This window comes from Microtus oregoni, unplaced genomic scaffold, assembly GCF_018167655.1.
Source record: "Microtus oregoni isolate MIOR12 unplaced genomic scaffold, Mior012 000005F_ref0000423, whole genome shotgun sequence".
Lineage (NCBI taxonomy): Eukaryota > Metazoa > Chordata > Mammalia > Rodentia > Cricetidae > Microtus > Microtus oregoni.
Genome location: NW_024543064.1, coordinates 1,005,840 through 1,032,786, shown reverse-complemented (window position 1 = coordinate 1,032,786; position 26,947 = coordinate 1,005,840). Strand labels below are relative to the sequence as shown.

The window sequence follows — 26,947 nt, the reverse complement described above, 5'->3', positions numbered from 1 at the left end:
TTCCTCACCGAGTCAACTGTGTGCTGATGTCTGGGCCCTGTTAAGGTTTGGGGCTCTGTTACAGCGCTGAGATTAAAGGTGTGCACCACCATGCCTAGCCCTTAGCCTTCTTACAGAGATGAGATTATACCTGCTACTATTCTATTCCTGTGAAGACATGCCATGTGAAATTACCTGGTGCGAGTGAGAAGGAAACACGGGACACGTGGGGTTGGGTGGGTGGGGAATGTTGTGGTTACGTCATACGTAGATCGTGCAACCATGCTGCATGTGGGTCACGCAGGGTCCTTTACGATTCCCGGGCCATTAGGCACTTCTGCCTGAGGGCTTGCCAGCACACGCGTGGCCCTGGAACCCAGAAGTGTCAGCCATGTTCTGTGGTTGAATCATTACACCATGACCAAGGAAAGTTATCAAAGGAAGCATTTAATTAGGGGCTTACTTATGCCAATTTGTACTACAGAATTTAAATGAAGCAGTGTCCTTATCAATGAGGACTAAAAATATCAACTCTAAAAAATGCTGAAGATATTCTATGTCCTGCAGTATAAATATTCAGTTCTGTGAAATAAAGCATGCCTTCTCATTCTTAAGCCAGTTTGCTTTCGTCTTTAGTAAGAGGTAAAATTGCATGCATACCAAAGAACTGGATTTTGTTTGTTTGCTGAGACAGGGTCTCACTACATAGCCTTGGTTCTCCTGGAATTCTCCAAGTAGACCAGTCTGGTCTCTGCCTCTCAACAAAGAATTGTTTTAGGCTGGATGGTGGTGGAGGCAGGCACACACCTTTAATCCCAGCACTCGGGAGGCAGAGGTTTGAGGCCAGCCTGGTCCAAAAGAGCTAGTTCCAGGACAGAACTGTTACAGAGAAATCCTGTCTCGGAAAAAAATTTTTGTTTTAGGATAAATTTAAGGTTGATTATCAGTAAATGTATGACTTGCATATGAAAAGGGTTTTCCAGTGGAAAAGGTTTAAGAAGCTCCATTTTAACTTATTCTGGGTGAGATTTTTTTTTAAAAAAAATATTTATTTATTTATTATGTATACAATATTCTGTCTGTGTGTATGCCTTCAGGCCAGAAGAGGGTACCAGACTCCATTACAGATGGTTGTGAGCCACCATGTGGTTGCTGGGAATTGAACTCAGGACCTTTGGAAGAGCAGGCAATGCTCTTAACCTCTGAGCCATCTCTGGGTGAGATTTGAAGAAGCCTTACTGACTGTCAAACAACCAAGAAAAAAAACAAATGAAGGTTTGATAAAAAGTGGAGCTTTACGGGCAGGATCTCCAGCTACGGGGAGCCTCAATATACCCACAGAAGACCCTTCCATGGTAAGCAGCGGAGGGCTCTGACGGCCAGTGGCCACAAGGGACGCTCAAACGCCGAGCGAGCTTCCTCCGGCTCCACCCAGGGCCTCATCGCCACGGTCCCGGCCCGCCCCGCAGCTCGTGACCGCACCCGAGACGCAGGGAGTCCGGTGCTGGGGTGGTTCGTGTGTCCGTCAGTGAGCGCTTTTGTTTTCGCTGCGTTTGTTTTCTAGCCAGATTGTTTTTTAGGCTCCTCGATATCAAAATCCAGGCTGGACTTGCAGATCGGTACCTTGTGCCTCCGCAGCCTTGTGACTCAACCCCTCCGGTCTCGGTCTCGGTGGAACGTTCCAAAGATGACCGGGGGAAGTCTTGCTCTTCCGTTCCGCATTACCGGCCCGGAAGGAGTCAACGGGAGGCCACACGGTCGCGCTACAAATGGAAAAGATCCCCCCCCCCCATACACACGCGCGCGCGTGGTTTGCGCCCGAACGTGACAGAAGGCACCGACACGCGAGCGTGCAAGGGACCCGGCTCGGGTCTGGAAGGAACCAAGGTGTTCCCCAGGGGGCTCACCCGGACCCGCTTCCGCCGTGGCGACTTCCTGTGCGTCACATCCGGTTCCATCCCACGCCTGTGCGTCCCAACTTCAAGCTCGCTGCGCGCTGCCCGCAGGCCGCCAGGGGGTGTGTAGCCCTCAGCCTTGGTCGCGAACCCAGCTCTCCTCCGCGCGAAGTTGCTCGGCCCCAAGTGGGCGGCGTCGGGGAACCTAGCTGCACCGTCCGTTGGCGTGGGCGGACGGCGCCTAGTCGACTCCGGTGCATCCTGCAGCACTGAGCCCTACGGGGGACGGGCTTCACCTCGCCCTGGAGTCAGCCCGGGGCAAACTAGGGACCAGGCGCCTGGGTGGCGGACTTCGCAGGGCAGGACGCACAGGTAAGGTGGAGACCGGGATGGACACCGGCGGGATCGCGGGCGGGCTGTAGCCGCAGCAGGCGTCGGGAAGAAGGCGCCGCCCGGATGGCAAGTGCAGGCACCCTGTCGTCTGCCTGCCTCTACTGCCTCTGGCTCCGGAAGCATGTTATTTCGTGCTGTAAATGGGCGATGCCGCCAGGTCCGGAGCTGCAACTTTATCTTAGAGAGCTAGCGGTTTTTTTCTCAACTGGAACTTTCCCGGCATAAAACAGTTTGGCTGCAACATTGATGGTTTGAATCCTTGAGGCGTGCAAAAGCATAAAACAAAAAGCAAAACACTGTGATCTAGAGGTGGGTTCCTTGTTCAGTGTTTTGTTGTTTCATTAAGTGAGGAGCTAGGAAGGCTTTTAAAGTGATTCTTTTCCTGTGTAGACGGATTAGAAGATGGGAAGACAGAGAACTAAAGGACCAGTCTGCCACATGCTGCTTTGTGGCCGGTAATGTGGATGTGCCTTTCATCTGTACACACCACATAAATGGTCCTGAAAGTACCCATTCCTCAAAAACCACCATAGCTGCAGTGTGTTGCTTTCGTCAGGGCTGACCACCCTCCCTCGGTACAAATTCTTCACTACTGACTGGCCTGATGCAGTGCCGGTGTTAGAAGCAAGAGCGGGTGGACAGAATGTGAGCACCCTTTGCTGGGTTATTTCCCCGAGGTAAACTCGCAGACATGCATGATATAGGTTTGATGTTTTCTCTCAGTCACCGCTGACCAATCCAGATGTCCTGGCCAGGTGTTTGAGAACATCCCCAGTCCTCTGTTCCATCTGCTCCTGTTCTTCCTTTCCTTGTTCTCCAGTTTGTAATGGGCTTTGAGCGTGCTAGGCTAGCCTTCTGCCAGTGAACCTCATCCTCCACTAAGGACAGATTTGAAAAAGAATGTATGTGTGAGAACGCATTGCCATGGCATATGTGGAGGGAGATTGGCAGGAGGTCCCTTTACCCCCTGAGCTATCACTTCAGCCAAAAATAGACATTCTTTTGTGGCGCGGGGGGGTGGGGAGGAAAAGGTTTATTTCGTGTTAATATCCAGGTAACAGTGCATGAGCAAGAGAAGTCAGGGCAAGGAACTAGAGGCAGAACTAAAGCCAGAGCCATGGAGGAACATCGCCTACTGGTTTGCTCAGCATGGCCAGCTTTCTTCTCTAACCCAGGACCACGAGCCCAGAGCTGGCACTGCCACATCATTCACCAGTAAAGAAAGTGACCACAGACTTGCCCACGGGCAAGGTTGTCTCCTTCCTCAGTGAGGCTCCTCTTCTCAGATAACTCTAGCTTATGTTAAACTGACCACTCCTTCCCAAGCGCTGATACCAATTGGCTCACAGGAGGCCATGTTACCCAAGGCCCATCCTGTGGATCCCAGAAAGACTCTGGGCTTTGTAGCTCTGGCCCAGAGATAGACCTAACTGGATCAGATTCCCCCGAGAACTCCAGTGGGCTCTTGTCTGTTGCCAGAGACTTGTGAGCACAGAAGCAGTAGTCAAGGCCTTTTGTTCCCATGGTCACCGGAAATACAGGTGGGTAAGAAGAGGTCAGGTGGGCACCTCCACTTCAACTTCTGCCCTGATTCTGGAGCCTTCAGAAACACGAATACACACAGACAGACACAGACAGACATGCGGGCGTGCACACACACACACACGCTCACAAGACTTGGGCACAGATCCTCTTCATCCCTCCCAGGGACTGGAGGACACTCTCCTACTTAAGGATGATGGCCAGACATCCTCTTGGCACACTGTTGGAGCCCTCACTGTGGCTATGTGTTGCAAGAACATGTCAGTCTCACATAGGAGACCCACAGTCTGTCACCTAGGTGTCTGGCCAGGAATGTTGGAGCTGCAAGCTGCTCAGGAGAGGCCTGCTCACTCCAGGTCCTGTGGCGGCTCCTGGCCCTTCTTGTGAGCCTTCTGCAGCCGCCGCTCGGCCTTCATGGCCTTCTTGCGCAGGTTCTGGCACCGCTTGTCCTGACGCTGCTGTGTCTTCTCTACCAAGTGTTCTGAGCGCTTCTTCCGCCAGCACAGCGCTCTACCTTGCAAGGCTTCCTGCAGCAGGTGCTCATTGTCACAGATCTTCACACCCTCCGCCTTGTACTGCAGGTTGGTCCACTTCATCTTGGCCTTCAGTTCTTGGACCTTGCCTGCATCCTGGTCTCGCAGCTCCTCCAGCCGGCCATGCTGCGCCTGCAGACAGCAGCTGCCTGTAGTTCCTGCCCGTCAGTGGTGTCTGGCTTCCTTTCACCTTCTGCCACTTCTCCTTCCTCTGGGGCTTGCTGGCAGGCTCCTCTTCAGTCACTTCCACCTTATTAAAGATAAGCTCTGACTCTCGCAGCTCCTTGCAGGCCACATCTGGGGTGCCTCGGCTGGCATGCCACATCTGGGGGGCCTCAGCTGGCTCCTCCTTTGCTCGAAGCTCCTTCTGCTTCCTCTTCTTCCGTTCCCTCTCCTGTTTCCTCCGCTGTCTTTTCTCTAGAGAGGCAGCAGACAGCTCCTTAGTGCTACCCTGGTCCCGGGCAGCTGCTGTCTCAGGAAATCCAGTGCAAAGACAGAATCAGGTGCTGTGACTTGGCCATCTTCAGGGGACTCCAGGGAGCTGGAGTTCTTGGATTTCTTAGCCCTAGAAGAGGTGGGAGCCATCTTCCCTGGGGGCTTAGTCTTGTGCTCTGTAGCTTTCTGGTCCTGTTCCCGAGATTTCTTTTGTGTTTTTTTCCTTTTCTTTTTTGGGGGCCCGGCAGCTTCCAAGTGTTTTGTTCTGACAGCCCACTTGCTCCCCTGCCACTTGGGGCCAGGCTGTGCGCAGATCTTGGCCCAATCCTGCAGATATGCATCCTTGGCTTGCAGAGAGGCTATGGTTGGAGGCTACACTTGGAGGTTCTGTGTTCCTCCACTCCGCTGGAAGCACCCTGAATGGAGGCCAAAAATAGACATTCTTAACCTGAGATTCATGGAACTAGAAAATGGAAAAAGTAAGCATTGAATGGTGTAAAAATGGTATCTTGACCGGGCATGGTGGAGTGCCTGTGATTCCAGCATTCTGGAGGTTGGTACAAGAGAACCCACACCTTCAGGGCCAGCCTGTCTCAAAAAAAAAAAAAAAAGATAATCTCACTAGATTACCACTGCCTGCTAATCCCAGGCAAGCAGCTGTTGGTTCTTGTAGCTTTAATGTCATGTCTTTGCTGTTGGTCTAGAGCACTGTGTGGCTCATTTTCCTTTGAGCTCTGTACGCACATCTTTTTTTTTTTTTTTTTTTTTTTGGTTTTTTGAGACAGGGTTTCTCTGTGGTTTTGGAGCCTGTCCTGGAACTAGCTCTTGTAGACCAGGCTGGTCTCGAACTCACAGAGATCCGCCTGCCTCTGCCTCCCAAGTGCTGGGATTAAAGGCGTGCGCCACCACCGCCCGGCTTGTACGCACGTCTTTGACGGACTAGAGTAAAAGCTCACAAGTCAGGTCTTGTCAGCAAGGGAGTCTTTTGTTTGTTTGGAACAGACAGGGTTTCTTTATACAGCCCTGGCTGGCCTGGCATGCACTCTGAAGCCCAGGATGGCCTCAAACACATAGATCTGCCTGCGTCTGACTCTTGAGTGAAAGGTGTGCGCCTTCACGGCCTGGCCAGCAAGAGAGTCTTAATAATCCAGAGGAAGGGAAGTTACATCTTGGTTCTTATCTGTTCCTAGAAGTACATTTAATCTGAGAGGGTCATGGTGACTCAGACTTTACAGCCAATGATAGGGTTGGGTGGCTCGTTCTACATACCTCAAGATCAAGTTGAGCAGCTGCGTAACTGTCTCCCAGGCCCACGCAGGTAAAATCAACCACCAGTTCTTATGCAAGCAGCTTGTTGCCAGATCTCTGCTGACCTTCAGCTTTTGCAGGCCAAAGTCTTTCTTATCTTTGTAATTTTCGTGGATTGTGGATTGGGAAGGCAGAACTGGACCGGGACTGGGAGAGTCGGACTCTGCCTGACTAGAGCTGTGTAGCCCTTGGTTGATCTGTAGAGTCAGACTCTGCCCCCAAAGGTCTTTCCTACTTCTCCAGGAGCTTGTCCATGTGGTATTATAGTAACCAACAAATAATCTCTGATTTTTTAAAAATTTTATTTTATATGTATGAATGTTTGCTTCCAGTGTTTATTTCTGAACCCTGTGTATGCCTGTTGCCCTCTGAGACAAGAGGGCATTGGATCCCCTGAAACTGGAGTTACAGATGGTTATATGCCACCATGTGGTTGCTGGGAAGCAAACCTGGGTCCTCTAGAAGATCAGCCCGTGCTCTTAACCACTGAGCCATTTCTCCAACACCAAATGATCCCTTTAATTCAGCGCTGCGTGGGAGCAGTGAGCTAGGCAGTAGCCAGAGTGCTGCCTGCATCTGACAACTGTCCTTACTTCTGAATCTGGTGTCCATTGTCTATTGTCTGGGTTTCTCTGTGTGTTGCCATGGCTGTCCTGGTACTGTCAAACAGGACTGTTCTTGGTGCTCAGTGTTGTTCAGAGCCCTTTCAGTCCTCAGCCTGACATAGGTAATGCTCAGAAGTTTCTTCTCTTAATATCATCGTGTGATTACTTTTATTTTTTTTTTAAATGTGTGTAGGTGTTTTGCCCGCATTTATGTCTGTGTACTGCTTGAGTGCCTGGTGCCCACAGGGGCTGGAGGAGAGTATGCAATCCCCTGAAACTATAGTTACAGATGGCTGTGAGCTGCTGTGGTTGCTAGGAATTGAGCCTGGGTCTTTTGGAAGAACAGGCAATATTCTTACCTGCTGAACCGTCTCTTTGGCTGGTGACTTCAACTTCATCCCAGTGTTTTGGCTGCCCCCCAAATCCTGCCTAGTGTTGGCCGTTTAGCGTTTTATTGAAACAGTTCCAGTGGAATATCTTCACACAGTGTAAAGGAATATTCTACAACAGTGTGTAACCACCGTGGCTGAAACTTTTTCTTTATTATTTTTAAGTTATGTGGAGTTATGTGCCTTGGTTACTTTTCTATTGCTATAATGACCAAAGTAACTTATAAAAATTTAAAAAAAAAGAGATACGTTTTTGGCTTGTGTAAAATTTCAGAGGGTGAGTTCCTGACCATCATGGGGAGCATGGCCGCAGGCAGACAGTCACGGTGCTGGAACAGTCTCTAAGAGCTTACATGATAACAACCACAAGGCGCAAAGAGTGAGTGTGTACACTAACTGGAATTCGTGTGGACTTTTGAAACCTCACCCTCCCCACACTTCCTCCTATAAGGTCACACCTCCTAATCCTTACCAAACAGTTTTACCAACTGGAGACCAAGCATTCTTAAATATATGAGCTGATGGGGGCTGTTCTCATTCAAACAGTCAGACTCCACTCCCTGGCCTCAAGAAGTTGACAGTCATATCATAATGCAAAATGCATTCAGACCAACTTCAAGAGTCCCCACAGTCTTTCAGTCAAGACTTTTTAATTTCTCGAGACAGGATTTCTCTGTGTAACAGCCGTGACTGTCCTGGTACTTGATTTGTAGACCAGGCTGGTCGCGAGCTCACAAAATCCACCTTCTTAACTGTAATCCCCTTTAAAGTAAAAATAAAATTATATACTTCTAACATAAAATGACACAGAATATACATCACTATTCCAAACGGGAGGAAGGGGGACACAGTGAGGAAATCCTGGACCAAAACAAAAACTCGCATGGTAAGCTCCAACTCCTGTTGGTCATGTCTGATGTCAAAAGACTTAGATGACTCTTATGCTTGTTACTAACTTGCTCTTACAACTTAAACCATATTTCTTATCTATATACTATGTCTTGGCTTAGTACCTTTTTTCAGCACTGCTATTTCATATCACTTTTCTTTGAATCTCCTGGTGACTCCGGCTTTTTTCTTCCCAGCCTCCTTTCTTCCCCGAAAATCCTGCCTAGCTATTAGTCAGCTCTTTATTAACCAGTGAGGGCCCGGTGGTGGTGCACGCCTTTAATCCCAGCGCTCGGGAGGCAGAAGCAGCTGGATCTCTGTGAGTTCGAGGCCAGCCTTGTCTGCAAAGTGAGTTCCAGGAAGAGCATATGCCCTGAAGAGAACTAGAGAGTTTAAAGGTGGGCATCACAGTTGTCTCACTCTAAGGAATCTGCAGCTATGCAAGAAAAGTAAATAAGAAACTGCCTTATTCTAGGTCCACAGTGAGAAGTGGCTTTTCAAAAGCCAATCATGGGGTATAGATCCAAACCTGCATTTTCTCTTCTTCATGCCTAGTTACCCAGGTCTCGGTCTCTGTAGATTCTGTTCAAACTTGGACACCCACCCTCAAGCCTGACAAACCCACCTTGATCCCTTAGGCCTACATACGAGAAGGTGAGAACCAACTCCTTCAACCTCCACAGACATGCTATGTACACATGAACCCACGCCTGCTTACAAAAACTATGTAGACAAATGTAATTTTAAAAATTGGAAAAGTGGCTGCCTGGTAAATCTCATGGGTTTATGTTGGCCAAGGCCTGTGGGGTTTCTGTGACCTGTGCTAGCCTTCCTCGCAGTGCCTGGTCAGGTGGGCAGAGTGGGTAGTTTGTCAAAAGACCAACCGTCACAAAGACTGTGTGCTGGAGGAGGGGTGGGAGAATTGAAACAGGTCACTACACTTCCCAAGCTCCCGGTGCTGGGGTTACAGACTTGCACCTCATTCCTGCTGGCCCTGACTCTTGGAAGGCCATGTCTGGGGTCTGTTTGCATTTGCACTGTCAAAATGTTCTCTGATCAGTGGAGTGAACAAAATCCATTGGTGTCGCTGTGGGAGTGGCTTCTCTCAGTGGTTCCTTGCTTGGTTGCCCTTGAATCATCAAAGAGCATGAAACATGATCTGAAACTTGAACTTTTCTTTGAGGTTCTCATACTTTACTGCTGGAGATATCGGGCCACTCTACTTTCAGTCTGACTGCTCTCCTGGGCAGGAAAGGGTGATGGTGGAGTATATGAATTCTCTTTCCATCCCAGCACAGGGCCTGGCCAGTCCTGGAGTCTAGGACGTTCAGCTACCAGTAAATTGTCACTGGAGCCAAACTGTGACATTGCCAATGGTGAGGAAGAAGAAAACAGCATTCGGTAGAGGTCTGGCTTAACAGAACCCAGGAAGCTTGAGGAACAGTGCCATCCCCATAGTGGTTTGGGACACACTGAGGGGCTTCTCCTGTGTACTGAGGGGTCATGATGGGAGAAAGAATACTTGCTAGGATCAGGTGAGACACCAAGGTAATGATGAGACTTGGCAGAGCCCTGGGTGGAGAAGGGTGACGGGACAGGACAGGGCTGCAGACTCTGCCCAGCTGAGTATGGCATCCTCTATACTACAGATAGCAAAGCACATACGGTGAGCACAGGCAGGCAGATATACATACAGATCATTTGACATGAGTCAGGCACATGCAAACATGGAAGTATGAACTAAGGGTCCTAGAGAGGTGGGAACCATGATATCCAGAAGGACATGAAGCTGGATCACACTCCGGAGCTAATACCTGCAGTGTGCCTCAGAAAGAGGGATGGGGTAGAGAGACACTTGTAGAAGTCCTGACTTTGGCTCCCATCACCTATATGGTGACTCACAACCCTCTGTAACTCCAGTTCTAGGTGATCATACACCCTCTACTGACCTCTGCAGTCACCAGCCACACACATGGTGCACAAACATGCAGGCAGAGCACTCTTAAACGTAAAAAGAAAGGGATAGGAAAGAGGTGCCCTTTTTAAAATTTTTATGTGTATGGGTATTTTGTCTTCATGTATATATGTGAACCACGTACATGCCTGGTGCCTGTGGAGGCCATAAGATGCCCTGAAACTGGAGTTACGGAGGGTACTAGGAATTAGACTAGGTTCTGTGGAAGAGCAGCCAGTGCACCAAACCATAGAAGCCAAAACCAGGAAGCCCAAGCAACAAACAGCTCTTTAAAGCTACTTGCGTGGTAGTGTTTTTGATTGTTTTTCAATTTTTCTTTTTCAAAACAGATTTTCTCTGTGTACCTTTGGAGCCTGTCCTGGAACTTGCTCTAGACCAGGCAGGCCTCAAGCTCACAGAGATTTGCCTGCCTTTGCCTCCCAAGTGCTGGGATTAAAGGTATGCACCTTCAATTTTTATTGTTTGAGTGCTGAGGCTCAAACCTCAGGCCTCGTGAATGGTGGGCAAGCACTCTACCAAAGGCCTATGTCCCAGCCTGGAGTGAAGTTCTGATGAGATTAAGCAGGTCAAAGACAAGACCCTGCTCAAAGCCAGAACTAGGAGAATGCCAACCTCCACAGGAGAACAGGATGGTTTGGCTGTTTGAGACTTTAAGAGTGGTAGACATCTCATTGTAGACACTGTAGCACGCGTCTGAATGTCCTTGGGCCAAGCTTTGATGACTTTGACTAGTGTTGTCTGGAAAGTAGCATGGACTTGGTCCTTGGCCCTTGGAAAACCTAAACCAGCACAACAAGTAGAGGTGCTGTCTGACATACTCATCCATCCACCAAGGAAAAAAATGGGCCTAGGTAGCCACGGTCTATGAATAATGAATCATCAGTGACCATAAAGGATATGAAAGAGGAATTGAAAGACAGGCCAATTTGAAACAGAAACAAATAGGACTTTCATGAATTAAAAACTCAATGTGGTGAGCAGATAGAAACTCTGGATAAAGTACCAAGGGTTATCTGTGGAAGGTGTGGACAAACCTGATGCAAACTGTCTTAGAGACCAGGGGCAGAAGGAACTCCAGGTCTGGGTTGAGCTGAGCCAATCAGGGAAGGACCAGCCTGGTAAGAGTAAGGGGACTGCCTCAGCCTGGCACCTTCCGAGGTTGGTGGGGTCTCGGGTCCAGGCAGCTATACTTCCTTATACAGCAAGATAAACTAGAACAGAATCTTTGGACGACGAGAGGAAAGAGTGACAGGAGGGCCCTGTCAGCTTGTGGAAGAGCTAGCTCAGCAGTGGACCGCAAGCGAGGTGCGAGTCAGGCCCAAGGTTGCTCTCTGACCTCCACGTATGTGTCTTCCCTCACACACTCAGGTGCACACATGCATCATACACAAATTACAGAAGAATAGGAGATGTCCAAAGTTAGTAATGCAGCTTCTCTTCTAACGTTTCAGCCTTTGCGTCCTCACTTTGCCGGAAACAGACATGTCGGGGTCCACATTCATGCAGACCAGGACCGCTGCCTGCTCCTCCAGCTGTGTCCCTCTGCTGGGGAAGTCACTTTGATCCATGTGGTCCATCCTTGAGGTTCACTTCCCACAAGTCCCCTCAGCATGTCATCAGCAAAATCCCAAGCCCCAGAGGAGACAGTGGCTGGCTGCGAAGAGGAGCTGAGAGGAAAGTCACTTCCCACTTGGGGCCCCCTCTTTGGTCACCGGAGTGAGAAGATTGTCTTTACCAAAGGTGATGGAAGTCCAGAGGAGAGCCTGCTCACCGTCACCATCACAGAGACCACTGTCATTGAGTCGGACTTGGGTGTGTGGAGCTCAAGGGCTCTCATCTACCTCACGCTGTGGTTCTTCTTCAGCTTTTGTACGCTGTTCCTCAACAAGTACATCCTGTCGCTGCTAGAGGGAGAGCCCAGCATGCTAGGTAATGCTGCCTGCCCGGTGTGCTCTCCTGTTGTAGAGGGAGGGAGAGCCCAGCATGCTAGGTAATGCTGCCTGCCCGGTGTGCTCTCCTGTTTGAGCCAATGCTGAGTGGCCAGAGGCCACCAGGAGGGAGGGAAAAGCTAAAGGGGCTTACTCAGAAATGTCCTGGAGTGAAGGGTGATGTCTGTGCTCACGTGTGGGAAAGGCCTGTTCTCAGTGCGCCCCATGCTCCCTCCACAGGTGCTGTGCAGATGCTGTCTACGACATTAATTGGATGCGTTAAAATATTTGTTCCTTGCTGTTTGTATCAACACAAAACTCGGCTCTCTTACCCACCCAATTTCATCATGACCATGCTCTTCGTGGGCCTCATGAGGTACAATGTGCTGGCCATCTTACTGGTTTCTTTAGATATAAAACACCTCTACGATCTGAGAGTGTTGGTTCATGACTTTAATCCCAGCACTCAGGAGGCAGGGGCAGGTGGGTCTCTCTGAGTTTGAGGCCAGCCTGGTCTACAAAGAGAGTCCAGGACAGCCAGAGATACAGAGAAACTCCGTCTTGACAAACAAAACCAAAAACAAGTATCTTTCTAGTTAGTAAGTGTGGAAACCCTATTGGAGGCCTTGGCGATTAGTGTGTCTGAGTGTGTGTTTCTAGCACAGGATACAATTACAGGTCTGTCCACATGTGGGATATCCATCAGTTGGATTTCAGTTTTGTGGCCCTTGAGCCACATTCATTCTCTCTTGAGTCTTTTATACGGCAGCCTTAAAAAGTAATTCAGTGCACATCCTTGGGAGGCAGGGGCAGGTGGGTCTCTGTGAATTTGACCAGTCTGGTTACATAGTGAGTTCCAGGACAGCCAGAGCTACATACTGAGACTCTGTCTCAAATAAGATGTTTTTAAAAAGGTAACTCAGTAGTGGTTGGAAGGTGTTTGCATCCTGGAGTGCAGTAGGGTTGCCCTCACCTGGGGCTCGGCCTGCTTGTTGGGAAGAGGGACCGGATGTGCCCACTGGTCGTGGCTAAGCACTTGGAGTCTATTTTATAAGCAGACGTCCCTTCTCATGTTGCTCTTCTCTTGTTTTAAGGTTTGCCACGGTGGTTTTGGGGCTGGTCAGCCTGAAGAATGTGGCAGTGTCCTTCGCTGAGACTGTGAAGAGCTCAGCTCCCATTTTCACTGTGATCATGTCTCGAATGATTCTGGGGGAGTACACAGGTAGGGGCTCTCCTGGTCCTGCCCTTCAGCCTGGCCTGGGCCTCAGCACCTTTTATTTTCATCTGTGGTGTCACCTGCTGCCCATTACGTGCTGGGTCTTGTTCAGCTACATGTCCTTATTTTCTGTGACAATTGAAATAAGTCCTCTATGTAAAATTGAAAAGGTTCTGTTAAGTATTGTCATTTCCAAGATTAACAGAGGTGGAAAATGTGATTTTCATTGCAGTGAACAGAATTTTATTTTTTAAGATTTATTTATTTCCTGGCAGTGGTGGCGTACACCTTTAATCCCAGCACTAGGGAAGCAGAGGCAGGCGGATCTCTGTGAATTCAAGGCCAGCCTGGGCTACAGAGCTAGTGCCAGGCCAAGCTTCAAAGCTACACAGAGAAACCCTGCTGTGAATTTTTTTTTTTATTTATTCATTATGTATACATTATGCCTGCAGGCCCAAAGAGGGCACCAGATGTCATTACAGATGGTTGTGAGCCGCCATCATGTGAGTACAGGAACTGAACTCAGGACCTTCAGAGCAGCCAGTGCTCTTAACCCCTGAGCCGTCTCTCTAGTCCTGCTTGTTTTGTTTTTAGAGACGGGATCTAGAGCAGTGGGTGAAGGAGCTGCTGAGTTCAGTCCTTAGGACCTAATGGTGGAAGGAGGGAGTTGTCTACACAGGTTATCCTCCATTTGTGTGTCGTGGCCTGTGCGCACCCACACTTACGCACGTTCCTGTTTTGTTCTTGCCAGGGCTGTTGGTCAACTTGTCCCTTATCCCAGTCATGGGAGGACTGGCATTGTGCACAGCCACTGAGATAAGCTTCAACATCCTGGGGTTTTCAGCTGCATTATCCACCAACATTATGGATTGGTGAGTTAAGATCACAAGGGGAGATGGTGAAGGAAGCTTGCTTAAGAAGGGCTGGTTTTGCCTCATCTGAGCCCACGAGTATTCAGATTCAAGCTGAGCCAGGCTCCACTGTCCTGTTTCTCAAGAAGTACAACAATAAGTTCCAGAGCATTTTTTCCAAACAAAGCTGGAATTTGATATGTAGTCCTAATTGCTAATATACAACTAGAGGGATATGGTTACACGGTAAGGATAATTGTGATAATCAAAATGGTAGCTAGACTGGTGTGGTGGCACACATGCCGGTAATCTTTGCCTGTAGGGTAAGCTTCTAAAAGGCAAACCACTGGATGAGTCCTGGACTTCTGAAGATGCTCTTGATTCCTGCTGTCTTGTGGCTTGAGACAGCGTCCTTGGTCACTATTCTGTCCGTGCGGATTGGCATCACCTTTTCCTACACTTAAGTTAAAATCCTTCTCCAGTAAGAAGCTAGGCAACAATGTCCCACTATGTCAAGTTCTATCTCTGAGGTCACTTTTGAAGCCAGGATTTTTTTATTTTCCCAATGGCTGTTTGTATGTTTCCCTTGTGGTGTGTCTGTTTCTAAGTTCTGGCTTTAAAATCTGATTTTTCCCACTGGGTTGTTTTTTTTTAATATTTATTTATTTATTATGTATACAATATTCTGTCTGCATGTATGTCTGCAGGTCAGAAGAGGGCACCAGACCCCATTACATATGGTTGTGAGCCACCATGTGGTTGCCGGGAATTGAACTCAGGACCTTTGGAAGAGCAGGCAATGCTCTTAACCACTGAGCCATCCCACTGGGGTTTTGCATGCATGACTAGTTTTATTCAGTCGTACACATGCCACGGGGCCCTCTTTTGCCTGGAACCCAAGGCTACTGAATTTATGGAACTTCATCCAGTGAGCTATTTTGGTTTTCTTTGTTTCCTTACTTACTTTGCTTCTTTTGGTTGGTTTTAGATTTTGGTTGTTTGAGGCAGGGTCCCTCTACTTAGCCCTGGCTGTCCTAGAACTCACTATGTAGACCAGGCTATCCTTGAATTCAGAGGCCTGCTTGCCTCTGATTCCTGAGTGCTGGCACCAAGGGCGTGTGCCACCACTCCTGGCTTAGATTTAATTTTTTGTTGTTTGTTTTTTGTTTTGTTTTGAGACAGAGTTTCTCTGGTAGACCCAGCTGTCCTGGAGCTCACTATGTAGACCAGACTGGCACCAAACTCAGAGATCTGTCTGCATCTTCTTGCCAAGTACTAGAGTTAAAGACATGCGCCACCACTACCCAACTAGATTTATTTTTATTATGTATGTATGAGTGTTTTGTTTGCATGTATGTATGTGCATCACATGTGCACAAGTAACCTTCAGAAGTCAGAAAGGACGATGGAGTCTCTGGAACTTGAATTATGGAAGGTTGTAAGCCACCCTGTCAGTTTTAAGAACCAAACCTTTGTCCTCCTGTAAGAACTGCTCTTAATCACTGAACCTTCCCTCCAGCCCTTCTTTTGGGGTTTTGAAACAGGGTTCCACATAGATCAGGCTTGCTTCAAACTCATTATGTATCTGAAGATGACTTTGAATTCCTAGTCTTCCTGCCTGAGCTTCCCATGTTGGGGTTTTCAAAGCGTGCAGAGCAAAACCATCGTGGTGCTCTGATGTTTGAGATGGCAAGTCATTCAGGCTGTTTACTTGTCTGTAGGGACAGTAGGCACACTTCTACTTCTCCGGGTGGTGATGACTGGACACACCTGGTACAGGACTGGCTTCAGGCGCGTAAGTGCCTGTGGCTGTTGGCCTTAGTGGGTGGTTGATCTTCACCTTATTCCTGACTGACTTAAGTGTTTTATGTCTCTTTGTTCTAGTTTGCAGAATGTTTTTTCAAAAAAGCTTCTCAGTGGGGACAAATACAGGTTCTCGTAAGTATCTGTAAGAGGATTTATAGTTTCTAATTTTGGCGTGGTGGCGGTAGCAGTAATTGGGGCAGGGGTGAGATAACATGTCTATGTAGCCCTGGCTGTCCTAGCATTCCCTGTACAGAGCAGGCCTCACAAGTGCTGGGATCAGAGGTCTGCACCACCACATCCAGCACCGACTGTGATTTCTTAAGACCCAGCAGGACTTTTGGTCATTTTACAGCTCTGAATGAGCCCTGGGAGCCTGAACTCATTTGGTTTGAGTGGCTTTGACAGCTCTTGGTGAAAAATTGAGAGAAAACCACCTGCTTCCTAGCTCACTCCTCGGGTTACCAAACAGCCAGCTCAGGTCATGGGGACCCTTACATTCTTGACATTGTGGGAGACACATTTCTGACTGCTGATTCTTGAGTTTTCTTTGCTGAAAATGCCTGGGTGGAAGCCCAGACCCATGAGAAAGATCATGTGTTTCCTGTCCCTCCAGGGCCCCGGAGCTGCAGTTTTACACCAGTGCTGCTGCTGTGGCCTTGCTGATCCCAGCGTGGGCCTTCTTCATGGTAGGTTTCCAGCCTGGCACCCTCCACACTGGGGTTCAGGTGAAGAAGGGTGGGTGGCTAAATCTGAGTTTTGTGTTAGGGTTTTTAGGCTTGCTTAACTTACCTTTTATTATGGAAATGGTTTTGCCCATTATAGAATAGTAAACAGAGTTTTGTTGTTCTTTTGAGACAGAGTCTCATTATGTAGTCCTGGCGGTCTGAAGCTTGCTATGTAGACCAGGTTAGCCTCAAACTGACATAGCTATGCTTGCCTCAGCCTCTTAGTGCTAGTGTTAAAGGTTCTGTTCCCACTCCCACCTAAGTCAGCAGTTTTATATTTGAAACCAACTGAGAGGCTCTCCTACCCTTAGCTTCCTTGTCTAAGTTGCCCTGTAGCGAGCTTGTGGGTGCAGATTTACTCCCAGCCCATTTCCTGGAGTCCCTCCGTTTCCGGAAGTGCGTGTCTGTGTAAACCTTTCTCCTTAAGACATGTCACACTGGGAAGTCTGTACTGATGATGCTGCGGGTCATAGCTTTACCTTGCCCCACAGTGCCATATACAACACCCTTTGCAAATGGGGGTGTGTCTTTGGAATATAGTCTTGCAGCTGGAATGGTTGGTTGAAACATTTTATGTTTTCAAAATACACACACAGGAGTTCCATGTTCTTAAGATCCTTACCAATGAGGGTTTTTGTTGATTTAAAAAAAACAAACTCAGCCGGGCGGTGGTGGCGCACGCTTTTAATCTCAGCACTTGGGAGGCAGAGGCAGGCGGATCTCTGTGAGTTCGAGACCAGCCTGGTCTATAGAGCTACTTCCAGTACAGGCTCCAAAGCCACAGAGAAACCCTGTCTCAAAAAACTAAAAAAAAAAAAAAAAAAAAAAAACCAACAGGGTCTCATTTTGTAGCTCAGGCTGGCCTAGAACACATTATATATCCCAGGCTGGTCCTCACATTATTGGTAGGCCTCGCCTCAATCTCCCAAACGCTAAAATTGCAGGCCCAGGCTGGCCCAGAACTCACACTGCAGCCCAGGCTGGCTTTGAACTCTTGGTAGTCCTCTTGCCTCGGTCTCCCTGAAGTGTGGACATGGAGGACACGGGGCAGCTTTGGGAGCTGGTCCTTGCTTTCCCCTTATTTGCAAGCCAAATTAGCTGTCTTGCAAGTTTCCGAGGATTCTCCTGTCTCTGCTCCCACTTATAGTAGTGTAATAGTGGGATTATAGACTATACTGCCATTTTTAGCTGTACATATGTTTTGGGGATCTGAACTTGAGTTTTTGGTTTTAGTTTTGATTTTTTTGTTACTGCTTTTTCTAGACAGGGTTTCTCTAACTCCTAGCTGTCCTGGAACTCTCTTAGTAGACCAGACTACTGGCTTTGAACTCACAGAGATCTGCCTGCCTGGCAAGTGGTGGGATTAAAGGTGTGCGCCACCGCCACCTAGCTCTGGCATGAGTTTTCTTACATGTATTGCAAGCTCTTTACTTACTGAGGCATTTTTCCGACATAACCCCCCTCACTTTTGAGATAAGAGCTCGTGTAAACCAAGTTGGCCTCAGATTTGCTGTTTTTCTCTGAATGTCCAAGTCCTCCTGTCTCTACCTGAGTGCTGGGATTGTAGGCATGTAGCATGCCTGGTCTGTACTGAAAGTCCTAATGAATGTGCACACTGCTGTCTAGCAGACAGGCATTCAGAGCTCCAGTGTGACTGACTTTCAGTTACTTGGCACCGGTGGTACCTTACCTTCTCAGCAGCGACGACAGGCCAGAAGAACGTCCTTTTGTTTTGGCCATAGGATGTCCCTGTGATTGGCAGGAGTGGGAAGAGCTTCAGCTACAGCCAGGACATCGTGCTGCTGCTGCTGACAGACGGCGCCTTGTTTCACCTTCAGAGTGTCACCGCATACGCCCTGATGGGAAAGATCTCCCCTGTGACTTTCAGGTGAGTGAGGTTCTCCTCCTTTGATACTGGACCATCACTGTGTGAAGCAGATTTTCAGGGAACTTTTTTCTGGAAGTCGCTGTTGCAGAAATTTTCCTGAGATTCACAGGTTGGTTTTTCTTTTTGAGATGCTCTTATATATGGCCCAGACTGACCTGGAACTCACTATATAGGCAAGGAAACCTTGAACTCCTTATCCTCTATCTCCCAAATGCTGGAATCATAGCCAGGTACTACCATATCTGATTCAAAAGCCACAGATCTTAAATTCCTTATATTAAATTACCAGGGATTTGCAGAGAAACTGCATTCATCCTCTAAGACCTTAGGACTAACAAGATGCTGTGTCCTAAGTGCTGTATAAATTATTGCTAAACTGTACCACCCCCCCAAAGACAGGGTTTCTCTGTGAAACAAGCCTAGCTGTCCTGGAACTAGCTATGTAGACCAGGATGGCCTTGAATTTACAGAGATTGACCTGCTTCTGTCTCCTGAGTGCTGGGTTTAAAGGTGTGCACCACCACCTCCCAGCTTGCCGTACTGTACATGTACGGAGTAATAACAAGGAAGAAAGTCTATACACATTCAATATAGGCTCTGTTTTTTCCCAAATATTTCTATCTGTGGTTTACTCCAGGCATGTTTAACCCATAGAATTAATTGTTCTCATCATAGAAAGGTCAAAAGGAGAGAAGATTCAGTGGTTAATAGCACTGACTACTCTTCCAGAGGACCCGGGTTCAATTCCCAGCACCCACATGGCAGCTCACAACTATCTGTAACTTCCAGTTCCAGGGGATCTGACACCCTCACACAGACACAGGCAAAACAACAATGCATATTAAATAAATTTAAAAATTTCAACAAGACAGAAAAGTATAAAAATTAAGTTATTCATAATCCCAGTCCAACAGAACAGAAGTTCAGGCATTTTAACGTATTTCATATTAACTGTTTCTACTGGGGCCTAATATGTGCATGGGGTCAGTTTCACTTAACAAATTAATCTTAGGGTTTTCCCTCAGGTTTGTAGAGTTCTTGACAGTACACATGGTGTTTGTCTCATTCTGTTAACAGAGAGCAAGCTGAGGTATTTTAGGGGCAAATGTCACAGTGTTGCTGGGAGTGGTGGCACAGTACTCAGAAGAATAGTTACAAGCAAGAGTAGGATCCACTGTGAGAGCTCTCCCTCCCCACCTCCCCAGGACACAGTATCTCCAGCTGACCTTAAAATATTTCAGTCCAGGAGCTGGAAATTGGCTCAGTAGTTAAGAGTGTTTACTGCTGTTTTTTTTAATATTTATTTATTATTATGTATACAGTATTCTGTCTGCATGTATGTCTGCAGGTCAGAAGAGGGCACCATATCTCATTACAGATGGTTTTGAGCCACCGTGTGTTTGGTGGGAATTGAACTCAGGTCCTCTGGAAGAGCAGCCAGTGCTCTCAACTGTTGAGCCATCTCTCCAGCCCTATGTGTTTATTGCTTTGAAAGAGGACCAGGATTCAGCTCACAGCCATTTGTAACTCGAGTTCTAGGGAATCTAACACCTCTTCTGACCTGTGGGCACTGCACATACACGATGCATATAAACACACACAGAATCAAATAAACATTTAGTTCAAATCACTACTGAGACAGGCATTGTAGCACATTGTAATTCCAGCATTCAGGAGGCTGATGCAGGAGGACCACTGCAGGTTCAGGCCAGCCTAGGGTCTTGTTTCTCTTGCAGAAGTCCTGGGTTTGAGTCCCAGCACCCACGTGGTGATTTACAACCATGCATAACTCCATTTCCAGAGTATCTAAGGCCCGCTTCTGTCTTCTGTGAGCACCAAATACATACGTGGTGCATATACAGACATGCAGGCAAAACAACAGAAAGTGAAACAATAAATAAAATGATTTTAGAAAGGGCAAAACTGCTAAGGACAAACTGGGTGTGATAATGGAGTTATAATCCCAGAATTTAGGCAGAGGTAGGCTTGGTAGTTCAGAATCAGCCTCGTCTATTTAGAGTTAGATGTTGGTTTGAGCTGCAAAGGAAGGGAGGAAGCTCAAGCAGATGCAGCAGAATCCGTTCTTCAAGTCCAGGTGCTGGGACTACGTCAGTGTTTCACTACTTTGATGGTTTTCTTTAAGTTTATTTACCTAATATGTATGGGTATTTTGTCTGAGTGTATGTGTGTATATCATGTGCATGCTTGTATCCCATGGAGGCCAGAAGAGGGCATCGGATTCCCTGGGACTGGAGTTACAGACAGTTGTGAGCCACCATCTGGGTTCTTTGTATCCCATGGAGGCCAGAAGAGGGCATCGGATTCCCTGGGACTGGAGTTACAGCTGTGAGCCACCATCTGGGTTCTTTGTATCCCATGGAGGCCAGAAGAGGGCATCGGATTTCCTGGGACTGGAGTTACAGCTGTGAGCCACCATCTGGGTTCTTTGGATCCCATGGAGGCCAGAAGAGGGCATCGGATTCCCTGGGACTGGAGTTACAGACAGTTGTGAGCCACCATCTGGGTTCTTTGTATCCCATGGAGGCCAGAAGAGGGCATCGGATTTCCTGGGACTGGAGTTACAGCTGTGAGCCACCATCTGGGTTCTTTGTATCCCATGGAGGCCAGAAGAGGGCATCGGATTCCCTGGGACTGGAGTTACAGCTGTGAGCCACCATCTGGGTTCTTTGGAAGAGTAGCTCTGCTCTTAGCCACTGAGTCGTTTCTTCAGCCCCTGTTTTGAGATTTTTCATTTAAAAAGAGTAAACCTGGGGGCTGGAGAGATGGCTCAGCAGTTAAGAGCACTAGCTGCTCTTTCAGAGGTCCTGAGTTCAATTCCCACCAAACACACGGTGGCTCACAGCCATCTATAGTGGAAACTGATGGCCTCTTCTGGCATAAAGGCGCACATGCTGATAGAGCACTCATATACATGAAATAAATAAATCTTTTTTTTTTTAAAAAAAAAGGAGTAAACCTGAGAACAAAGTTGCAGACAAAACCCCTCAGTGCTAGGAACCTCATCCATGTCCCCCTTGGGGCCAAGACCCCGGGCTGACAGCACAGCAGGCTTGCCTCTGTGGGTGTGAGCCAGCACCTGACTGTTTGCTCTGCTCTACTGCCATAGTGTCGCCAGCACCGTGAAGCACGCCTTGTCTATCTGGCTCAGCATCATCGTTTTTGGCAACAAAATCACCAGCCTGTCTGCCATTGGCACCGTCCTTGTCACAGTGGGCGTCTTGCTCTACAACAAGGCCAGGCAGTATCAGCAGGAGACCATGCAGAGTCTGGCCACAGCCAGTAGCCGGGGCTCAGAGGATGACACAGAACCTCTGGTTCCCCAGGACTCAAGACAGCACCACTGAGTTCCTTTTGATGCCGTGACGCCCGGAAACCCAGCCTAGACTGTCCTCCTGCACTGTATGCTGGAAGAGAGAGGCAGACTCTGCAGGCAGGTCTTTTGTTCCTCACTGGACACCAGATGGGGAGTTTGGGGATCAGCTTCTGCCTGACAGAGCCCTGCAGGAGGGAGCAAATGGCCTATGGCTAACTGGGCACACTGCCTGCAGGTGCGCCAGTGACTCGGTGGGGCCAACTGTGGAATAAGCACAGGTTCCAGTACCAACAGGAGTTGCTGTCTGCTTGATGCCATCCAGGAGACTTCAACTTTCCTATGACCACCACCACCACCACAGACACCAAAGCCTCCTGGTTCCTGACAGACAAGAAACAGAAATTCCAGATGCCAGTGACTCTAGCAAAGAGCCACAAAACCCTGGGGATGCAGAATGACTGACAACAGAGACGAGTGTCTTCTTCCATGGAGGAGTAGAGCTTCTATGAAGAGAAAGTCTCCCCTTTTTGGCCTGTGCTACACTGAGCTACCCCACTCCAGGTTTGCTGTCCTGTGTTTCTGCTACCCGTTTGGTGATTTCTCCAACTCGGGCAAATCTCTAATCAGAACAGGTCCCCCTGGAGTTCTTCTCTGTCCTGGGTATACTGAATGTGAAGCAGGCATAGTTGACCACCCTGCCAGATTCCCCTTCGGGATGATGACAGGGAAGTTTAGCAGAGCATCTGTGTTTACAGGTTACGCTTCATGTGCAGTGACTCATTTTAGCAAAGCTCCTGGAGTGTCTGCATGTAAGGTGAATCCAAGTCTACACACACAGCTGGCTCTTCCCAGGGATCATATGTGATACTTCCTGAGCTACCAGGTGCCCAGAGTCTGTCCCTCCTCCCAGGGTCACTGGTGTCAGAGCTCAGGATGCCTGAGCAGTGAAGGACCATAGTGGGGGCTTGGGCATGAGATGCTGAGGTTTTACTTATTCATCAGTTTGTGGGTTCTGATGTGGGGTGCAGTCCATGGCCAGCCAGTCTTTAAGACTCTTCTCCAGTAACCCAAACTCCGAGACTCACGAGCTTTAGCCACTGGCACTTTCGGTTCCAAGTCTCACTTTCCCTGCTGTCCATCTTGAAGGCCCATGCTGATTCATTGATTTCCAAGTTGGCTCCTTGCCTGGAAAATATGAAAATAGCCCCTCAAAGAGACAGATTGATTTGAAAAAGAGCAATAATTATGTCTTAAGTTTTATGTACTTGAAAAAGTTTGCTGTGATGATGGATCAAAATGAGGCCTTTTAATCTATAATCCACCTTTTCAGAGAAGGTGCTTGTGTTCTGGACACAGGCTAGGTGTGTCTTCCCTGTGCTGAGGTCACCTCCACTATGAAGGGTTCTCTCATTTGACTTTCCCCAGGTTTCTACTTCCATTGGAGGGCAGATGATGGATATTGGGTTAATCTGTACATTAGGCCTCTCTCAAGAACCTGGCTGTGGAGCTGCTGACACACCAGGACACGTGTTTGGGCAGTGGTTGGAAGATCCCTCTGGCCTTCTTACAGATCAGAGCCCCAAATGCCTGGTTTCTGAGTAGCACTTGGAATTCCCATGTGGAATTAGGAAATGGCCCATCGTAACTTGTTCTGTCTACTCCTCCACTTCACCAACCTTTCCGCCTGTTTTGATTCTAAGTTTGTGGACTAGAAACAAAAACAAAGATTTTCTTAAAACAACTTCTTAAAAAGCTGCTTTTGAGACAGGAAGACCATGTCATCTATGCTAGAGCCAGCATCACGGCCTGTCCTCATCACAGGCGGGAAGACCATGTCATCTATGCTAGAGCCAGCATCATGGCCTGTCCTCATCACAGGCGGGAAGACCATGTCATCTGTGCTAGAGCCAGCATCACGGCCTGTCCTCATCACAGGCGGGAAGACCATGGAGTCTGTGCTAGAGCCAGCATCACGGCCTGTCAGGCTCTACATTCCATGCACATCCTTGCCACACAGCCACCTCTTCCAGCATTTCCAGGACTCCTGGCCATTTGTTATAACCATACCATCACAATATTTTTTTATTAACGTTGTCAGTACTTTTATATCATACTGTGTTTTTCAAGAATTGTTGCTGATGTACGTGTAGAAATATCTTGGATTAATTTTTCCTAAGTCCATGTCTTTGTCTGGTCTGCTGTAACAGAACACCGGATGGACATTCTGAGCCAGCCATCTGCTTCCTCACTACACACATGGTTAAGAGATACACAGATTTCTAATTTCAGAACGCTTCTAGGGGCTGTAGAGAAGACTTGGTGGGGAAGAACAAGTAGTGCTCTTGCTGAGGACCCATGCTCAGTTTCCAGAAGTCGTGTAGGGTGCCTCACAACTGCCTGTAACTCCAGCTCTAGGGATTCTGATTCCTCTAGCTTCTGTGGGCATCTGCACTCACACACACACACACATACATACACGTATGCACACACACATGATTTTAAAATGAGTACATTAAAAAAGACTCCCATGACTTTGGGATGTAGCTTAGTGATACATTGGTGTCATTTATTGAGACCAGCACACATGGGATAGAGGGAGACGAGACCCCAAAACATCCACCACAGTAGATGGTTTTTGTCTAAAGTTGGGCATGGTAGCACTTACCTGTAATCATAGTCCTGTGGAGGCATTAGGCTATACAGTTATTCCAAGACCAACTTGGGCTACATATTAGGATCCTGTTTCAAAAAAAAAAACTTAATTGTTTTTCTGATCTTTGTAATTTCTTACATACCAGCATTATAATCTGTTTGCCTGGAAAGTCGAGAGTACTCTTGTGCAATCCAAAATATGTTTCTAATTTGACAAAAATAAAAATGATGAATCAGAGGAGATGAAAGAGAATAAACACGCACAAGGGAATCAGTCACGTAAACTGCTTGCTGCCTTTAGATCACTACAAAATACGTGGCTGTGACCCAGCTCCTCCGTGGTCACTTCACTTCTGTCCAAGTGATGTCTCCTGCAAGCATTTTATTTCCTAACACTGGAAAAGAGTAAACAAAGATGATCCTAACGGTGGAAAACCATGCCTGTTCTCTTTCCCTTGAGTCCTTACGTGAGCCATACTGTCCTTGAGATCTGCAGCCTTCTTCAGTCTTCCTCCTCCCTCTCTGTAGCTTTGGAGCCTGTCCTGGAACTCAGTCTGTAGACTAGGCTGTCCTCAAATTCACAGAGATCCGCCTGCCTCTGCCTCAGGAGTGCTGGGATTAAAGCTGTGCACTGTTACCACTGCCCGGCTCCTTCAGTCTTCTTCGTCCTGAGATTACAAGCAGGTGTCACCAGCCGTTTTCAATTCTCTTCTATTTTTTTCCCCTCAACAAAGAAATATATGGCCTACTATGGGGAGGCCTTTTCATCTCTTCGTTTTCCTCTTTTCTCTCTCTCTCTCTCTTGGGCTAGGGCTAGAGCTTAGGGCTTCGGGAATGCTAGGCTGTTGCCCTTCTCTGAGCTATAAAGCCCCCCGCCCCCCCGCAACTGTTTTCTTAGTTTATAAATGTCTTGGCTCGCCCCATGAACTAAACATCATGCTAATGTGGACAGACAGTTCCAACCACAATTCAGAGTGTAGTAGCTTTTAACTTTGGTGTTTCCTAAGAATGTTTTCATTCTTTTTTTTGTTTTTGTTTTTTCGAGACAGGGATTCTCTGTAGCTTTGGAGCCTGTCTTGGAACTAGCTCTTGTAGACCAGGCTGGCCTCGAACTCACAGAGATCCACCTGTCTCTGCCTCCCAAGTGCTGGGATTAAAGGCGCGCACCACCACCGCCCAAATGTTTTCATTCTTAGTTTCCTTGGGGGCTCTAATTCTGAGTTAGGTGACTGTTAGACTCTTGCTCACATGTTCAAGTTGAGTTTGAAATCAATCCATTTGGCAAGTGTGTGTGTGGTTTTTTTGTTTGTTTCCATTGTCTTTAGTTTCCATTTCTGGGACTCAAACTGCATTAAATTAATTTCTAGTGTTTAGACTTGGAGATAACTGTGAATTTGTATTTGCTCAAGCAGTATTGTCACTTTGGAAAAGTCCACAGTTTAAGGTTGTAAGTTCCACATCAAAAAAAAAAAAAAAAGCAGCAGCAGCAAGCCGGGTGATGTTGACTTTAATCCCAGTACTTGGGAGGCAGAGGCAGGTGAATCTCTTTTAGTTCGAGACCAGCCTGGTCTGCAAGAGCTAGTCCAGGACAGGCACCAAAGCTACAGAGAAACCCTGTCTCAAAACCACCACCACCCTCCTTAAAAAAAAAAAAAAAGAAAACCTTGATAGTATATTGGTAATTATCTACAACAATGCCAAGTCATATTTGTTTTGCACCAAACAATACTAGAGAACTAAGATGCATCATAAAATGTATAATGTTTTATATTATACCTATTTCAGTATTTCAGTGATTAATGCCTAGAGTTCTGTAAAGTAATTCAATGAGTTATGTAATAAATGGGTATTGTGAGTCATGTAATAAATGGGTATTGTGAAAGCCTCCTCATCTCATTTCTTTCCAAGCTGCCAATTTTCTTGTGAAAGAAAATAAATGTGAAATGTGTAATTGTTTTGTGTAAGATTTTGTTTTATTTTTGTCTTTTGCAGGGGAGGGGGGCAGGTTCAAGACAAGGTTTCTCTGTGCAGCCCGGGCTGGCCTCGAACTCAGATCTGCCTGCTTGCTTCCAGAATGCTGGAAGGAAAGGTGAGCACCACCACCACCATACTTGGCTATTTTTCCCCCAAAACCCACAGATAGCCTGACAAAGGCATGCAGAAGCAATTTTCATTTCTGCTCTGTTTCATAACTTTTTGTGGAATCATAGGGTTCCTTCAAGATCTCCAGTTCGTTTAAACACACTGAGAAATACTGCCATAGTATCAGCTTTAAAATCTCACTGTCAAGCTCTACCCGCCCTGCTTCAGCGTACCAAGACAAAATTACAATTTCGGAGATCTTAACTTTGTAGTTCTGCAATTAGGATGAACAGAAAACAAAAACAAAGCAGGTGGTGGTACACACAAGAGGCTCTCTCTAAGCTCGAGGCCAGGTCTACATAGTGAACCCCGTCTCAGAGAAAATAAACACCCAGTCACTTCAGTAGGCCCACACAGAAGAGGTTGGCTGAGGAAACTGGATTCGTTTCAATGTTGTGTTCTTGAACGCGGGGCTTCCTCATCATGTAACTAGCCCTGGGAATTCGGCTTCCTGAATCCTGGG

The 26,947-nt window shown here is 47.5% G+C and overlaps 1 protein-coding gene and 1 pseudogene across 2 annotated transcripts; one reads left to right on the top strand and one right to left on the bottom strand.

Annotated features, from left to right (window-relative positions):
- The first annotated feature begins 1,657 nt into the window (after positions 1-1,657).
- LOC121448619 (solute carrier family 35 member E2A) lies at positions 1,658-26,281 on the top strand. Of its 2 annotated transcripts, XR_005974376.1 has the most exons (10): positions 1,658-2,246; positions 11,394-11,871; positions 12,111-12,246; positions 12,965-13,092; positions 13,838-13,958; positions 15,822-15,875; positions 16,357-16,429; positions 18,211-18,356; positions 21,484-22,251; positions 23,116-26,281. XR_005974376.1 is itself a non-coding variant. In XM_041652753.1 (9 exons), the coding sequence occupies exons 2-9, from the start codon at positions 11,553-11,555 to the stop codon at positions 21,719-21,721; spliced, it is 1,215 nt and encodes a 404-aa protein (XP_041508687.1). In that variant the 5' UTR covers positions 1,658-2,246; positions 11,394-11,552; the 3' UTR covers positions 21,722-26,281. The 2 variants fall into 2 exon arrangements, 1 of the variants encoding a protein (XP_041508687.1); XM_041652753.1 differs by having other exon boundaries at positions 21,484-26,281.
- Positions 4,142-11,519, bottom strand: LOC121448219 (annotated as a pseudogene).
- Positions 26,282-26,947: the final 666 nt, after the last annotated feature.